Source organism: Parasteatoda tepidariorum, chromosome 3 (genome assembly GCF_043381705.1).
Source record: "Parasteatoda tepidariorum isolate YZ-2023 chromosome 3, CAS_Ptep_4.0, whole genome shotgun sequence".
Classification (NCBI taxonomy): Eukaryota; Metazoa; Arthropoda; class Arachnida; order Araneae; family Theridiidae; genus Parasteatoda; species Parasteatoda tepidariorum.
This window is the reverse complement of record NC_092206.1, coordinates 91,413,312-91,432,269: the sequence shown is the minus strand read 5'-3', so window position 1 is coordinate 91,432,269 and position 18,958 is coordinate 91,413,312. Positions and strand designations below refer to the sequence as shown.

Genomic DNA, 18,958 nt, shown 5'->3' with positions numbered 1-18,958 from the left:
TCATGAAAAATTCTAGGAATGAGTCATGAAATTGAAAATTTATAATGTAGCAGATACCCTATACTTGTCTATTTTACATTATTAAATCTGATTACTGGACACTATTACAAGACAAAAACAAGTATGTTTCACCTAATCCTTGGTCAAAATTTTTCCATATAATAATTTTAAATGTGATGTATGCTTTTTGATTTTTCATTTAATTATTAATTTTATAATTAATCATGTAGTTTACTTAATAAATCATGTTAAAAAAAAACAGGGTTTTTCAAAGCTCAATCGACAAATAAAGGGGGGGGGGGTTAAACAGCATCAAAAAAACAAAAGATTACTTTAAAATTAGATTCACAAATCATGTTGAGTTGCTAATTTTTGTGTATCATTCTCATTAGAATAAAATAATATATTAAAATCTAATGATGTGGTGTATAACAAAAAATGATTCTTTATTCATTACCCATTTTTGAAGTGGTTTCTCCATTACTGTTATTATTGATTTCATTTCTGTAATTCCATAATTTATTAATTTTTATGAATATACACATTTATTTACACTGGAATAAATAGTTTTATTAATTTAAAACCTTATCACCAAACAAATATATCAAAAAGCAAAGTATTTTCTTATTATCCATGTCTTGATTTTGGTGCTGTTACTAAATGGATTCCTAAAATATAGTAAAAAGATATATTAACATTGTATATATTCAAAAATATTTTTTAATTAAAAATATGTATGTATTATCTAAAATTCCTACTTAAATTTAACTTAGTTAAAAGTTTTTTCTCATGAAATCAACACAAAACCTAGTTAACCAAGAGCAATTTAAATGAAATAATTTGCTCACTATGTCTATGATGTTTTTTTAAAACGTCTAATTCTTAAGGACCGTAATGTCCTGTATATAATTCGCGAATTATCTGTTAAGAACATAAGAGCCGTCACTGTAGAGAATTTCCCGCCTTGGATAATCTGCCGAAATTATTTTCTGGTCATCAAGCATCGCGAATTTCACTGGCTGCAGTCAGTTAGCGGATGGATGACCAGTTTGATTAGCCTGTATAGGGATCGAGGTTGCGTGGTATCAGTTCTCATTAAACTGTTCTACAGTAAAGTGCTCGTTCGCTGGTCGTCGGGCTGCCAGAGCAGAGTAGCCGCCTCCACTGCAGAGGATCAAAATTACGATGGCATATCTTTGGATTATCCTCGGGGATGTTTTACTGAGCGCAGCCAGTAATGCTTTACTTCGGTGTTCTATTCGATCTTTACAATCAGTCCACTGCGGGACGTATGTCCAGTGAAAGCAGTAAAATGTTCATGCTGAATTTTGAAATTTAGTTACAAAAGGTGGCGCTACTGTACTTTTTACAGAGTTCTTGAAAAGAATACAAATACCGTAGAACCTGTGAGATTTCTGTTCCAGAAACATACGCTATTTGATAGAATACATGGTTTAAACTTAATCTGATACAGCAACCTCTTTAACGATAGAACGGATTCGTTTGAACATCAAAAGCAATGCCATCTGTTGGTAATGTTTGTAATTAAGTTTCGATATTTCTATATAAAATTCTTACATCTCTCACAATACATATACATACTGTTTGTTTCATTCCTCTCCCTTTATTTCCGGGATTTTTAAGTCAGCCCGTTCGTCACTGTACACACCCTGTGCATGAAATTTTTAGAAATTTTTGGATAGAAATGTCTTGTTCGATTACTAGGTAATTACTTTTTATTTTAAAGGCATTTTTTTGCCATTTTAAGTGCATTTTTATAGATGATTTTATTTAGTTCATCAAAATTTCGAGCTCTCAGCGAGGCTAAACGTCATTGGCATCCCATTATAGAGGGAAAGAAAAGCATTCTACCTGATCCAGCAGCGGCGCAAAAAGGCAAACGTGGTGACCAATGTCCATTGATGTCACATTGATAACTATTTGTTTTCGTCCCTGGTTTATCTTCGAATTTGTGGCATTTCACGCTGCAAACTGGACCACGATCAAGTGTTGCAGTCTTACAGCTTCCCTTTCCACCAGATGTTAGAGAAATTGTACAATCAACATAAGCTGCAGTGAATTAAATAAATGAATTGTTAGAAGCTGATGTATGAAACAACTCAATAAGTTATTTTCGTTAAAAGCTAGACAAATTGTGAAACAGCATTAAATTCAATTATTAAAAAAAATGCAGCTGATTCTGAGCAACAACTTAAAAACACTGATAAAAAATTTTAAAAAATGCAAGGCCAATACATGAAGAAATTTAAATTTCATATAGTAATAAAAAAATATGTTCTTTTTCTAATGCAGAAGAAATAACAGAATAAAAAAATTTGAATCTAAGTTATTCATGTAAACTAAAAACGGGATTACAGAATGAAAAAAAAAACGTGAATAAAGCACAGTAATGGTCATACTATAATTTCAGTTCTCTAAACAGGAAAATCCCTCAGTGTCTAAACACTAAATGATATTGAAAAAGTAAAGAGATAAAATATTTTTAAAGACTATGACTTTAAGAACATGGAAGATATGTCAAAAATGAGGATTTTTAGCAATTTTCCATCACCCTTCATAGTTCGAATTGTAATAATCATTTTGTGTTTTCTTTTGCTGAACACTGCTCTTCATCTACCGAACTTGATTTCTGGGAATCACACCATATTTTGAAAAATTCTTATTATTTAATTTATTCTACAATTTTCTGATGTTTGAAAATATATTTTAATTTAATCTTTTGCCCCCTTGGGTTCCCGCCCAAACCCCTTCACACCTGTTTCTTATGACCCTTCTATTTATTATCTTGTTCAAACTTGTTCCTCTGTTATAATTGCCCGTATTTATCTTTTTCCAATATTATTTAGTGTTTAGACACCGAGGAAGGTTCTTGTTCAGAGAGCCGAAACTATAGTATGTCCATTTCTGTGCTTTATTCACGTTGTTTTTCATTCTGTAGTCTACAAAGTATGCCTTTTATTTTTGGATAAAAACAGGATAATAATTATACAGGGCTGTAGGGAAGGCAACGACTACGTTTTTTATGAAAAATTTAAAAGATTGGCAGAAAATTAAAAACTTAAAGCTTACAGAATTTCGGATGATTTTGCCATCACAAGCCTCGTCGCTAGTGAGCTGGATCGAACTGGCGTTTGATACAAACTTTTAAATCATTTACGTGTAATGGTATGGAAAATAACTTTAAATCGAGTTTACAAAACAAATAATCGTACATTACTTAGTTGCCACTATCAGCGGAAAGATTAACTAGATGTAAATAAAAATATCCGTCCTTGAGATACCTGCAAGTGACGTAGTGTGGGTATCGCGATCCTGATTGGTTGTTGAAACGTGGCATTTGTTTACGTTAGCAACTGTTCTTTCCATTTTATTTCGAATAAGCCAAGCTCGTCAAGTATCAATTCTCTGAAGTCACGCATTCTTTATTCTTTTACGAATATTCTTTCTCAAAGATTTCAATTCTTTCACTATATATTTACACAGAGACAGACAGGAAACCATGTGGAACATAAACTAATTATGCATCGAAGTTGCCGGGTGCACAAAAACAAAAATATACCACTGTTACAATAAAATATGTTAACAAATAAAAAATTTAAGTAAAAGAAGTTGACGAGAAAGAATTATATTTCAATAAGCGATACTGCGTTGTATTTAACTAACTTCACATAAATTAACATTATAACTTAAGTGGAAAAATGTAGCTCGATTTTAACACACTATCTTATTTAGAAACGATAAGCTCCCATTGAGGTCACAGATCACGCGTCTGTGTATCTGTGATCGTCTTCTTCTCGAATTGTAAATACACTTAATTGTGAGTAAAATAGCTGTAAAGTTTTCTGTGATTTTGACTCTGCAAAATGTGTTTCAACTGACGAATGTTACGAGATTTCACGCCCTGGAACTTTTTCTTATGGCTGGACTTTATAAAAAGACACTACTACGGAAGAGAAATCTTTGATGGCAAAGTCTGTTTCCCCCAGCTTGGTAACTCAAAGTATCGAAAAAGTGAATACATGTAAAGTAAACCATGAAGCGTCAAACACTGGAACAATTTTTTCCGAAAAGCAAACAAATTAAAATACCAGTCTCTTTATATTTTTGATTAAAAGACGTGTGTACCAAAAAAATATTGGCGAAGATGTATACTTACGTTGGCATTCTTGAAAATTCTGTGGTCGCCAGTTATCTTCGCTCTCCCGGCATTTATATTGCAACTGTTTACCTTCATTCAGCGTATGACCAAAAGCACATTTCTGAATACACGTTCTGCAAAGCATAACAAATATTGCTATTTCAGTCATTTGTAAAAGGAAAATGGTTGCGGAAAATTTGCTATTGATCCTTGCCTGGCCCCAGTATCACACCCACGTACCTAGCCCAGTTTTTCAGGGCTCTATCTTTTAACGGCTATGATAAGAATGCTGCGTAATTAAACCTGGTCAGATGACGTGGACAGCACCTGAGTTTCTCTCTCCAAACATCCACACTAGAACCGTGGTGGTTCAGAGGATAGATAGCCCAACACCCAATGAGGTAGCCTGGTTTCGAATCCCAGCGATGGCTGGTCGATACGAATTCCGCACTCGGCTCGCTTCGACCACAATGCTGAAGAAAAATATCTTTAGTGGTAGACGGATTATGTGTTAGTCCCCTTGCTATCAGGCTGACCGTGGGAGGTTTTCGTGGTTTTTCCTCTCCATGTAACGCAAATGAGGGTTAGTACCATCAAAAAGTCCTCCATGAAGGTTAATGTGGCCCAATACTTGATCCAGAAGTTCCCTTGTATTCTGGATTTGTTCAAAATTACAAGTCTACGGATTTGAACATTGGTGGTCGTAAACTCAAAATTGGAACGGCTGTTCAATAATGGCTCTGAACTTTGAACTTCCACACCACAACCAACGAGAGAACTTTCAGTTTCGACTGATTTAATATGAGGCATATATGGGCCGAACTCTAGACCACCAGCACTGTGAGCGACTACCCGAGTATCATATTTAATACAACAAAAATTTCGAAAAGGACAAAACAAAAAAAAAAACATGGTTGTTTGTTTCCAACCAACTTTTATCATAGTTCGAAACCTGTAATTTGTGGTAGGAGTTGACAATGTTAGTTTTTTTATTTCTTCTCATAATTATTATTATTATTTAATTTTTGTTTATGAATAAGGTTTAAAAACGTCAGGTTACGTAAAAAAAATTCCGCATAAAAAAGAAATCACGTAAAATCTTTTCGAATGTAAAGCAGGCAAGTAAAATTTTTTCACCTGAAAAAGAGTTGATTAAAATTTTTCTGTGGAGAAATGAGATAAAATTTTTCCCTATGTTTGAATTAAAATTGTTTTTTTACATGACAATTGGTCAAGTAAAACTTCTCTATTTGAGAAAAGATCTCGTTAAATTTTTTTCGTGACCATTTTACACAGCCTCTGTCTCCATTTTATTTGTGAAAATGAACTGACTATATATAGATGATTATATGTATGACTATATATATGACTTTTCTATTATAGATGGTTGACTGAATGTAAACAACATTATTATATTAGTCCCTATATCCCTATATTAGTCCCTAGTAAACAATAACAAGCTTCCTAAAACCGAAAGAAATTTCCAAAACTTCCGGTGTATCCCTCCGCTTATGTTATACTTTCGAGGTGATGTGTGAATAGGCTTAATATTCTAGGAAGTTTTATTATAATGATTTTGTTGCAATTTACGCGAAATTTTACCATTCATAAGAGTTTTCTGTAATTTATAAATTCTAACAGGTCATGAGACTGTAAGAATTTTAAGAAAATTAATATCATATTATAAATAAAGTTTAAGGAATGCCATGTTTTGTGTGTTATCCCTTAGTTGGCTATATTTGTGTAAAATATCACCGTTTGTGTTTTTTGAAGTAACATCAAAGCATCATAGCATGCTCGCGGAGCCTTTCGAATTTATTTGTTAATTGATTCGTTGAAAATTAAACTGAAAGAACGTGTTACATGGAAAACATTAAGGCTTAGGAGTAAAAAATCAATCGGAAGTTGTAATCCGGAAGTCGTACGACGACTTTTAACTCCTAGCGCCATCTGTGCTTAGCTGTACACAATAAACCATCCATAAAGGGACTCGGAGTGGGAAAAGATTATAAAGCCTTTCAACGTTTTCCCAAAGAAGTAACTTACACTTTTGAAGGATAATGTGTGCAGGTTAAATCAGATGTCTGCAGGGAAGTAGGATAGTGACACCAATCATTTTCTCTCTTTCTGCGTGTCGTGTTCAAACCTCCTGAAAAAAATTCGAAAATAAGATATTTGACCGAGAACATTCGAATCTTACCTTGGCGCTCACTAAAAGTATTTTAACCAATTAAATGTTACACCTTTCTTTTTTTTAAAAAAAAAATAGTAAAAGTATCCCATCTTCAAAAAATATATATATATATATATATAAAGGCTTTAAGTATTGTCTATTATTCTTTTTAATGTAAACTATGACCATATATAATCTATTTGTAATTCTTATAGTTTACTATACAAGTAGTGAAATCTCCGGTGCTTTTCCACCATTTAATGTACTGGATAAAAAAAAAAAAAGGAGAAAATAGACAAATTCAAAATATTTATAAGCTATGCAATGATACGAAAACCGATCTTCCACACAAATCGGTGCGGGGAACAATCACGAAATTTTAAATACGAATCCCAATTTTTTTATTGCAGATTTGGATTCTCAAGAAAAAAATAATCCCACTTAAATTGTATGTTCTTAAAAATTGCGTTAAAAAAATGTATACCTTACAATTCAAAATTTTTTTCAACTATTGTTAAATAAAATAATAAATAAGTAGTATTAAAAAATATTTTTTGCATGTATTTTTTATCTTTGGAATTTTATTATTGCTTGCAAAAATTTTCCTTTCACTTAAAAAGTTCTCCAGATATGGCACAATACGCTGAAAGTTAAATTAACATTTAGTGATCGAAACTTTGAACCGCCTTCTCAACCGAATTATTCGGACCATTTATTTTTCAGATAACGCAATCATTTATATTTTGAGGGTCAGAAATCCAAATCCATCGGGAAAAAAAGGGCATGTTTATGCAGAGAAAAAACGTTTTTGTATCAAAATTCGTAACTAAAAACACCCTTCTTCTCCAATTCAATAGCATATTTGAGGTTATCCTCTTAAATCAGTAAGAGTGAGTCCAAGTTTGTGAAAATTCGATCATTCGATCGAAAATTATTCGAAGAAATTCGTCTGTTTTTTTCCCACGCACAGTGCATTTAACACGTTTCGTAACTAGCTTTTCTCTATCGTAATGTATTTTCGGACTAAGATGAAAAAGTTTTAGAAATAACTTCTTTCTTTCCTTTTCGAAATTTACTTTAATTCTGACGGTGAGGTTTTTCGAATAATTCCGACATTATGAAACCTTTTTCTTTTAGCAAAGTTTTTAGTTTCGAAGGTTGAAGTCGTTGACACCGTTGCCAACTTCTACATCTCAATATTAGTCTGTAGGAGAAGTTATTTCACTTTTTCTCAATAAACTTACAACCTGATAGTTTAATATTTTATATTAAAGAACAGATCTCTCTCAAATGCTACAAATTATTTTTAAATGCTATTCATAATTTTTAAAACATCTTTAATAGTGTTTTTAGAACAATTCACGATTTGTTTATAAAGTTATTTTTCAAGTTATGAACAACATTTTACTTTACGTACTTAACAACTACATACTTTATGAACAAAATCTTTTTATTTCTGAAACTTAAAGTAAGAAGGTTTGAAAATGTAAAAAAAAACATTAAGAATATCAGAACATTCCGATCGAAAATAATAAAGCTGTTGCTAAAAACAGACGATTTATTGAAATGTATTGACGGATGTCACTTCGAAGTGGATGTCTGTAATTCAAGCAATGTTTTCAGAAGTCAGCCCTAGAGATTAACACTAGATTGTCCAAGGAAGTCATTTTGACTGCTTTTTAATTTCAATTAGAAAAACAATGAATATAATGACAAAATTTCTCAGAATTTTTTGACTTTTTGTACAACATATAATTTTTTTATTGTTAATATTTACTATAACTGTAAATAACGTAAAAAAATATTAAAATTAATTTTAAACAAATTTCTTACGCATTAGTTATTCTTTCATTATCCAGTCATTTTGAATGCTTTTGGGCAATATTTTAAACTAAGTTTCAGCCTTTTAAGTATTGAAAGCCGTTCCTAGCATTTTACTTTATTATACATGTCTTCAAACTCAATTTAAAGTTTTTAAAAAATGTTTCTTTTTTAGAAATATCTGTTATGTTATCCAAATCACTGACAATGAGCAGCAGCACTCGACTATTTTTAAAGCAAACACAGTGAAACCTCCAGGAAGGATCACCTCTATGTAGCGACCACCTCTATTTAGAAGAGACCATTAAAACCTCTCCCAGCGACCGGTCAAACATTTGCACCAAATGCGGAAAAGGTCAAATGAGGAAACACGAAAAAATATCAAAACAAAAAATGTATGCTATTAAAATGTATTCAAAATATTTCTGTGTGGCTCTTTTTTAGAGAGCTCTTTTTGACGATACAATCTCATGTTGATGCCATATTGCACTAAAGACGGTGCTTGTTATCAATGATTCACTTTTAGAGTTGAAAGTTAAATTAGGAAAAAAAGTTATTTTATGAAGAATAAAGCTTCTCAAACGAATAAATCTGTTCTCATCTTTTAAAGCTAATTAATTTTATATTAATGATATAAAATTAAATGCAAACTTGAACNTTTCAACGTTTTCCCAAAGAAGTAACTTACACTTTTGAAGGATAATGTGTGCAGGTTAAATCAGATGTCTGCAGGGAAGTAGGATAGTGACACCAATGATTTTCTCTCTTTCTGCGTGTCGTGTTCAAACCTCCTGAAAAAAAAATTCGAAAATAAGATATTTGACCGAGAACATTCGAATTTTACCTTGGTGCTCACTAAAAGTATTTTAACCAATTGAGTGTTACACCTTCCTTTTTTTAAAAAGAATTAAAAGTATCCCATCTTCCAAAAAAAAATATACTAAGGCAAAAAAAAAAAAACTAAATATTGTCTATTATTCTTTATGTGTAAACTATGATCATATACACAGAAGAGCCATTTCATTATGACCACCCTCCATCTATAACAATGGGCTCGCCCAGGTTTCCATGGTTTCTCGCCCAGGAGCAATGTTTTCATGGGGCACATTAGGACCCATAATCCTCATACAACAATCCCTGACGACTGTAAGCGACTTGAACATAGTTGCAAACCAGGTTTACCCATTCAAGGCAACAGTTTTTCCTGCGGGGTATGGTGTTTACCAACAGGATAATGCACCATGTCATAAGGGTTGAATCGTCGAGGAACATTCCAGTGACTTTCAAGTCATGTCTTGGTCCCCAAATTCACCTGACGTTGATCCAATACAGCATTTGTGGTCCTACTTGGAAAACCAAATTCGTGCTGGCACGCTACCCCCTCGCAATGTGAGGGAATTGTAGGACCAGTTGGTGAGCGCTTGGTACCAGATACCTCAGACTACCTATCAGCACCTTGTGGAATCAAGAATAAGCTTCTCAAACGAATAAATCTCTTCTCATCTTTCATTTTTATGATATAAAATTAAATGCAAACTTGAACAAAAACCATAATTGTTTATTTATTTAAAATATCTGAATCATTTTTAATTGGTAAATTTGTTTTTACACATAATTATATCAATTGAGATAATTTTTATAGACGCTAAATTTTTTTCATAGATCCGTCTTTTCATGACGCCATTTCTGCACCTAGAATATGACACTGACTAAAATTAAAATCGTTGATAACAATTTTGCAGTCAATGGAGGTAATCTCTAAGAACGATCAAGCTCCATCAACTGCCATTTTACTGTAGGACGGAGAGAGGTTGCTCAACACCTCCTAGAAAAGAGTAGGCCTCAGCACGGGTTACCATAAATATCNATATGACACTGACTAAAATTAAAATCGTTGATAACAATTTTGCAGTCAATGGAGGTAATCTCTAAGAACGATCAAACTCCATCAACGGCCATTTTACTGTAGGACGGGGAGAGGTTGCTCCCGAGAGGTTTCACTGTACTTTTATGTAATGAAATTCACATTAAAAACAAGGACAATATTCTTCTTACCAATTGGTATATGGACAGTTAAAGGATACACCACTATATCTCTTTTCTGGATACGAATGGAAGGCGAACCTGGAAAAGAACACACAATTAGTAGAAAAGTATTTAAAGACTTACAAACAGAACAAAATATTACTATTCATTATTACTCCGCTCGCCAACCTTCAGAACTACTTTCGCAGTTTCTTTGATTTTCCTTCTTCGCTCATAGGATTATGAAGTTTTAAATGAATGATATTGGGCAATCGGAATAGTATTGGGAATTTTACTTCAGGCTTGTAGCCACTTTTTCAAAAATTGATAGTTTTAATCAATTAAAAAGCTATTGATGAATTGTTTAAGATATTTCTTCTAAAGTATTTCACGAAATATGATATACATTACAAGATTCATCTATAAAATGAAGAAAAAATTTTAAAAACAAGTGCAAAATAATAAGTAATTATTCCCCATTTATTAAAAAAAGGGTAATAATTAGATGCACTAGGGGTGTGGCTTCGTCGAAAAAAGTGACGCTTGGCAAATAATTTTTTAATCGCTATTTGTTAAATCTAGTTGCCCTCAGACCAGTGGCGATTGATAATTAAGCTCAAATCGTGGCTAAACAAACTACGAACTCTGGAACATTTTGCGTCTCGAAACAAAAATCGTAGCTAAACAGAGACGTGAGTTAGTGAGAGCAGCGAGCACTATGTGAAGCCTTAAATATTATGACAAGCCCTAACAGCACACAAGGCTAGCTAAAATAATATCCACTTGCTAATTGGAATCTGGATAAAAGATTAGAATCTCGTTGCCGTTGGACAAACTTGAGACGTCTTCGTGGTATTCTCCCATATGTAATGATTTATATTTTGTTTCACTCATTAATAACCCTCGAAGACAATTTGTTTCTTTGCCATCAGTTATCTTCTGTACTGTGGTGGTTCAAGGGATAGAACACTCGCCACTCAATGAAGTGACCGGAGTTCGAATACTAGCGATGGCTAGTCGATACGAATTCCACACCCGGCTCATATCGACCATAGCGTTGACATAAAATGTCCTTAGTAGTATGACGGATCATGGGTTAGAGTCCTCTTGCCGTGAGAAAATTTCGTGTCGTTTTTTTTTTTTTTTTTTTTTTTTTTTTTTTTTTTTTTTTTTTTTTTTTTNTTTTTTTTTTTTTTTTTTTTTTTTCATGTAACGCAAATGCGGATTAGTTCCATCAAAAAGTTCATAAATTTCCCGACCCTTGTCTTCAAGATAGGGTTCAAACTAACAAAACCTCAGAGTTGAAAATTGGTAGGCTTAAGCTCAAAATTGAGTCGGCTGTTCAACGAAGGTTATAAAATGAAAAATAAAATTTTTTTTTCTTAGTTGAATTCAAAATATCAACAATAAGTAAGGATATAAGTATACTTTAATGTTTCAGATAGGTTAAAATTGGGGCATTTTGTTCCGGTCCAGTAGTGGCATTTTCACTCGTGGTCACTTTTTCAACAATTCGAAATTCTAAACCATTGATAATATAAAAGTAAAGCATTTTTTAAAGCATATCTCAAAAGATAGTGTTTTTTTTTTTTTTTTTTTTTCTAAAATTAAGAAAACTTTTCCTGACATCTCCTACTAGATACATGCAAAATTTCAGATCGTATAAATCGTTTTTATCTATAAAACGTAGAACTACATAATGTTTCTGCAAAAAATGTGACATAAAATCTATGTTTATATACAAACATTACAAATTACCATTACAAAATTACATTTATATGCATTACAAAATAAATCTGAAATAATGGTGCTAATAACGATAAAATTATATTAATTAGATTATTTTTCAATTCTATCCATCTTAAGTTTTAAAAAAAGTAATATAAAATTAACTTAATCTAAAAGGAAACTAAAATTTCGCAGTCCCCTTAAAATTTTCCTATCTTCCCCAGGGCCCGACTTATCTTAATTGGGACCCGGGGCAAAAACTTCTTTGGGGGTCCCCTCTGCTTNTTTATTAAAAAAAGGGTAATAATTAGATGCACTAGGGGTGTGGCTTCGTCGAAAAAAGTGACGCTTGGCAAATAATTTTTTAATCGCTATTTGTTAAATCTAGTTGCCCTGAGACCAGTAGCGATTGATAATTTAGACCAATAATGAATGGTGATGCTCTTTTCAAAACTAAAGCTCTAAAAATAGGAAATCTATTATGCGTCTCGAAACAAAAATCGTAGCTAAACAGAGACGTGAGTTAGTGAGAGCAGCGAGCTCTATGTGAAGCCTTAAATATTGTGACACGCCCTAACAGCACACAAGGCTAGCAAAAATAATATCCACTTACTAATTGGAATCTGGATAAAAGATTAGAATCTCGTTGCCGTTGGACAAACTTGAGACGTCTTCGTGGTATTCTCCCATATGTAATGATTTATATTTTGTTTCACTCATTAATAATCCTCGAAGACAATTTGTTTCTTTGGCATCAGTTATCTTCTGTACTGTGGTGGCTCAAAGAATAGAACGCTCGCCACTCAATGAAGTAACCGGAGTTAGCCACTCAATGAAGTGACCGGACTAGCGATGGCTAGTCGATACGAATTCCGCACCCGGCTCTCATTGACCATAGCGTTGATGTAAAATGTCCCTAGTAGTATGACAGTTCATGTGTTAGAGTCCTCTTGCCGTGAGAAAATTTCGTGTTTTTTTCTTCTTCATGTAACGCAAATGCGGGTTAGTTCCATCAAAAAGGACTCCACGAAGGTAAATTTCTCGACCCTTGTCTTCAATATAGGGTTCAAACTTACAAGACCTCAGAGTTGAAAATTGGTAGGCGTAAGCTCAAAATTGGGTCGGCTGCTCAACGAAGGTTATAAAATGAAACATTTTTTTTTTCTAAGTTGAATTCAAAACACCAACAATAAGTAAGGATATAAGTATACTTTAATGTTTCATATAGGTTAAAATTGGGGCATTTTGTTCCGGGCCAGTAGTGGCTATTTTCATTAGTGGCCACTTTTTCAACAATGCAAAATTCTAAACCATTGATAATATAAAAGTATAGCATTTTTTAAAGTATATCTCAAAAGATAGAGTGCTCTTTTTTTTTCTTCCTAAAATGAAGAGAACTTTTCCTGACATCTCCTACTAGATATATGTAAAATTTCAAATCGTATAAAACGTTTTTATCTATAAAACGTAGAACTACATAATATTTGTGCAAAAAATGTGACATAAAATCTATGTTTATTTACTAACATTACAAATTACCATTACAAAACTACATTTATATGCATTACAAAATAAATCTGAAATAATGGTGCTAATAACGATAAAATTATATTAATTAGATTATTTTTCTATTTTATCAATCTTAAATTTAAAAAAAAGTAATTTAAAAATAACTTAATCTAAAAGGAAACTAAAATTTCGCAGTCCCCTTGAAATTTTCTTATCTTCCCCAGGGCCCGACTTATCCTAATTGGGGCCCGGGGCAAAAACTTCTTTGGGGGCCCCCTCTGATTCAGTAATGAAGAACCGAATTTTATGGAGGTATGTAAATTTTTCACCTCATTAAACATGAAAATTTACTAGAACCTAAAATAGCTATTAAATCCCCCCCCCTTCCAATGGTCAAACGAAATATCGTTCTGTCCATTTCTTTGATTTTCTGACAATTCTATGTAAATCATACCGAATTCAGTTTTCTGATTGTTAACTTAGTCATCTAGTTGCGAAAAATTCATATCCTTGCTGATATTAGGGCGGTATTCAGCTAAATTTTCGCAATTACGATGGCTCAATTGAGCCAGTTAGAAGCCTGTATTTTTGTAAGCATATTGTATTTTGCGATATGTAAAAATACAAGCTTTTGATTGGCCCAATTTGTCCATCGTAATTGCGAAAACATAGCCGTATTCCGCACTAGAAAGCCATGGATTTATGAAATTTAGATTTTTTTTGTGTTCGTATGATACTACCGGCTTTGCGGACCATACATCAGCTGTACCATTCACTATTTTATGTGTGAAAAATGGCATCTTGTTGCAAACTTATTTCATAAAAACGCTAAAAAATACTTTAAAACATTTGAAAAATAATTTCAACGGTATATAAGTAAGTTTATTTAAATCGTTACATTTGGACATACATCAAAAAACTAAATTACTTTTTGGACACCTTTAAATATTACTTATTTACTGCTTTTGAAGGTTCAAAATATTGTAAAGGGATAATTCATGATTAAAAAAATTTTTCTATAGTGTTATAGCAACGTAAGTGTCCAAAATATGCCTTTTTGCCCTGAAACATTTGCAACAACAGTGTTTCTCGAAAACATTTGCTATCCTTTATTTAAATTTCTGTTATTAAACAGAATTATAAACTTTACTCCAAAAATTTTTACAGTTAGTTAAATGTAAAGTTAATTGCTGCCAGAACTAAAAGTTTAGATCTGTCTTATGCTTCCCTTTTTAAGAAATGCCCAATATAACTATTTTCTTTTCTAAAATGAGCGATACAAGAAAGTGGTGAAATTAGGACTTAAATCAAATCAGATGATTTCTTACCATCATATTCTGCAAGATGAGATGTAATATTCTTCATAGCATATTTCAGCATGTCTACAAATAAACATAGACTAATAATAAAACTTAAATTTTGACCCTATATCTACAAATTAAATCTAAGCAGTTCATGACCAAAAGTAAACTACACTTTTCAGAAATGCAACTCCGATTTGTTTTGTGCTTCACTTAAAAGTGTCGAAATACGTCTAACTACTGTTGCAAACACCTTGTAGTCCACCTGGTTTTGTATATATTTGTATTATTTGTATATATTTGTACCGAGATTTGTATATATTGTTGCGTTTAATGCGCAATACCCATTTAAAGGACATTGGCTTTTTATCGTTAGGCAATGCAACTAGCTTCCACAGTTAATTTTTATTAAGAACTTATTACCATTTCTTCTTTTGGCAACGTTTCTACATCCTCAAATGACATAGAGTCGAGAGTTGTCATATTAGCTTCATTCACAAAATAATCGTCTCATTTGGTTGGTAATTTAACATTTCTTTTTGGTCTAGTATTTTCTTCACCTCTTTTAGATTCCCACCGATCTCTTCTTCATTTGTAAAGACATCTTCGATGAGAATATACACTTGAACTGAAATACACTTCTTCTCTTCATCATTACATACCCACATTTGTCCCGCAGTGGACTGATCTTTAAGACACGGTTCCCAGCAGATCACCGAAGTCAAGCATCACTGGCTGCGGTGAGTGTGCGGGTGGGAGACCACTTGGATCAGTCTGCGTAGGGACCGAGGGTGTGCGATACGGGTCCTCGTTAAACTGTTCTACCGTAAAGTACTCGACTTCACCTGCAGGTCGTTGGGCTACCGAAGCGGGGTGCTATCCCTTCTGCAGAGGATCGAAATTGTGATGGCTTGTCTTCGGATCATCCTCTGGGATGTTTCCCAGACCGTCGCCAATAGCCCATTGTGCAACTCTAGTGTGACGCAAATTAATTACAACAACAACGCCCCACATATCGGGTTACACGATTTGTGAATGGTACTAATAAACAATAACCCCACGGTGGAATATCCTACAAAGATCATCTATTGGATTTTGCATCTACAGTCCCTGGCCAAATTACTAGACGCACTATAAGATNAATCTACAGTCCCTGGCCAAATTATTAGACGCACTATAAGATTCTAGATAAAATCTTAATTATCAGGTGATAATATACAGCTTTATTGTTTTTATGTGACTGAAACCAGTTTGCACTTGTTTACGTTCGTGTATCAATTGGTTAACATTGTAATGCAGTACGTTCAAAATAAATATAAATAGGAAGTATGTAAAAAATCTCCTACATTGAATACACATATATCTAAATATAAAAGTATTGCATATAAACTCGTACAAAACATGTAATCATTAAAAAACTACAGTGCGTCTAATAATTTGTTCTAATTATAACAATATAATACCTGATATAAAAAAGATTCTATATAATATATCGTCTAATTTATCCAATTGATACACTAACGTAATTAATTGCAAACCGAGTAAAAATAATAAAGCTGTATCACCTGATAATTAAGATTTTACATAGAATCTTAGAGTGCGTCTAATAATTTGACCAGGGACTGTAGCTTCTTTCGTAAATTGTCAGGAACTTTCGCATCACAACTGAAAATTTCAATCACATTAGAAAGCTCTATATTTTAGAGCTTAAGTCCTCTCTAAAAGATATCTGTTGGTTTAAAAATGAAAGTTTTGACTCCATATGAGCAATTCGTTCTAGACGTCCAGTTGAGTTTCATGAAAAGCGATTAAACCAACTTTTGCAAGAAGCATTGCGTGGGCCAGCTTTTTCAGAAAATGGAATGAGTCTACACTTTGACTTTTAAGAAAAAGGAATAAAATAAACCCTGGGAACTCAGTTGTCAACCCAGTAATACAATTTTGTGGAAACTAATGTTGCATTTATTTTACGTACCTCTGTATTCCGGAGTAACTGTTTCGTTCTTGTAGATTACAAATTCTGCTAACCCTAGAAATAAAAATACATCAAAATGAAAAGAACTTTAATAATTAAATACACTCATGTCCAAAAGTTAAAAAAAAACGTGCGCATTTTCGTGGATAATTCAAGAATGAGTGACCCAAAGAAAAGGAAATATTAAAAAACAATTGATGGCATGAACTCAAAATCATGAATATGTGAACATTACAACAAGATAGTTTGAAAATTATACAAATTTAAACTTGTAAAGGATTTAATATGAGACATGAACCTGTCGACAGTACAAACCTTACAATAAGCTCTCATGTAGTTTACTTGGTTGACAATGTTTTGTGACTTTCAGTCGTGGAACAATAAATATAACCTCTCCATTATGAGGCATTTCTTAACCTCAGGAGGTTTCTGGTAGGTGCCAAGCTATTATTTCTCTGCCAATAGCATCTCGGAGATGTTTGGTAGTATTCAAGTCTGGTGATGTCGCTGATTATAGTCGGCTTTATGGCATTTTTTTCAACTAGCTCAACTCACTGTAGATGCGTGTTATAAAGAATGAATTAGGCCATAAGAATAAGCACTAAAAGCGTCTCTGAGCAAGCTAAATTTGAGTCTAAGATCTCAGCTTTAGAATGGAGTGGCCAATCAGGTGTACAGATCTGAATCCAATCGAGAATATCTATTATATGTTAGGATTTAGGTCTATTATATATTTTATTAAGATCACCTATATTAGGATTTAGTTCTAGAGAACGTTTGCAAAATTTGCTGTTTAAAACGCATATCATTTAATCTTAAACAATATTTTGATTCTATTTCGCAATATAGAAAACATAGTTTATAATAGAAAACATCGGTTCATAAACATGTGTTTATTTAAATCTCTAAAACCTGTCAGACAAAAGCTCAGTTGTTTAAACTTTAAAATTAATTATTGGCACAAATTACCAAACCTCAATACAATTTAAATCACGTATGAACAGGTTCTTTGCAGTTTTTGACAAGTTCCTTAAGTCGATGCTATTTTTTCAATATTTTGTTTCTGTATTTTTAAATAAATATTCGCGTGTTATGGTAAAACTACCATAGAATCAAATTGTAGTAAGCGAGATGCGAAATGGACACCCGTTTGTTAAAATATGCGCATAGAAAAATTGGATTTTTCTTTTTTTTTGGGGGGGGGGAGGATTTTAGTTTCAGTGATACTTAAACAAAAAAAAAATTTAATTCTAGCAGTGCACGGGGATCGAACCCTAGTCCATTACACTGATAGTGTCTTAATCACTGAACCATAGCGACTGTGTGATAATTAAATAATAAAGATAATATTAAATGGTCAAAATATTTATTTGTACTCACTTTCCTTGCAAGTGTATTTTTTACTGCTAGATCTGCCCCAACACTTCGAAACGCTTATTTTACACATGGAACATTTTAAGAAATGATTTCTAATTACATCAGGATAATACAGAATGCTTGTTGAACTCAATTTCGATTTGATGATGTTTTCGAGGATTTCCTCCACTGCTACACTGGAAGAAAAAAATTCAAGCAAAAAAAGATTACTTTTACTGCTGAAATAATGGAATAGTAGCTGTTTATTCTTGTAGCACTAAAGGCTGTTGGCGATGATTTGACAATTTTGATCCTCTGCGTAGGGGATGGCTCTCCCGCTTTTGTAGGCCAATGGCCTGAGCGCGAAATCCAGCACTTTACGGTTGAACAGTTTAATCAGGACCGATGGATGATTGACAGAATTAAACAGTAACAAGCTTCCTAAAACCGGAAGAAATTTAGAAAACTTCCGGTGTATCCCTCCGCTCAAGTTATGCTTACGAGGCGATGAGTGAACAGGCTTAATATTCTAGGAAGTTTTATCCAGGGCTAAAGAGAATAGAAGGGCTAGTTCACTCCGTTCTTAGAACTGAAGCTAAGATTTCCCTCCTCATGACGTCACTGTGTCCACAGATCTCGGAAGATCGCACGCAAAGATATTATGATAACTTTGCATCTTTCTCTTTGTAAAAATAAGTTGAACTTTTTCTGGTTATTAGCTTACAAACTTTACGTAATTAACACATTATTTCCATTCATAAACATAGTTTAAAAAAACTTTATTGGCCAGTATATTAAAAAAGTACCATTTTAAACTTATAAAAATATTTTACTAGTTGGCGAAAATGACACTATAAATACTTTATTTTAAAAAGTTCAGTTTTAACTTTAATTATTAAGAAAAATGAAAG

General features: G+C 32.8%; 1 protein-coding gene across 1 annotated transcript in view; it reads right to left on the bottom strand.

Moving 5' to 3' along the window:
• Positions 1–525: 525 nt before the first annotated feature.
• Positions 526–18,958, bottom strand: part of LOC107451485 (uncharacterized) — a 24,707-nt gene continuing 6,274 nt past the window's right edge. The window contains exons 3-10 of the mRNA XM_043049591.2: positions 18,072–18,244; positions 16,692–16,745; positions 14,744–14,797; positions 10,209–10,277; positions 6,206–6,308; positions 4,178–4,293; positions 1,873–2,070; positions 526–668 (exon numbers count right to left, since the gene is read on the bottom strand). Of these exons, the coding sequence (XP_042905525.1) occupies positions 628–668; positions 1,873–2,070; positions 4,178–4,293; positions 6,206–6,308; positions 10,209–10,277; positions 14,744–14,797; positions 16,692–16,745; positions 18,072–18,244 (808 nt within the window). The 3' untranslated portion in view covers positions 526–627. The remainder of the gene's footprint in view (positions 669–1,872; positions 2,071–4,177; positions 4,294–6,205; positions 6,309–10,208; positions 10,278–14,743; positions 14,798–16,691; positions 16,746–18,071; positions 18,245–18,958) is intronic.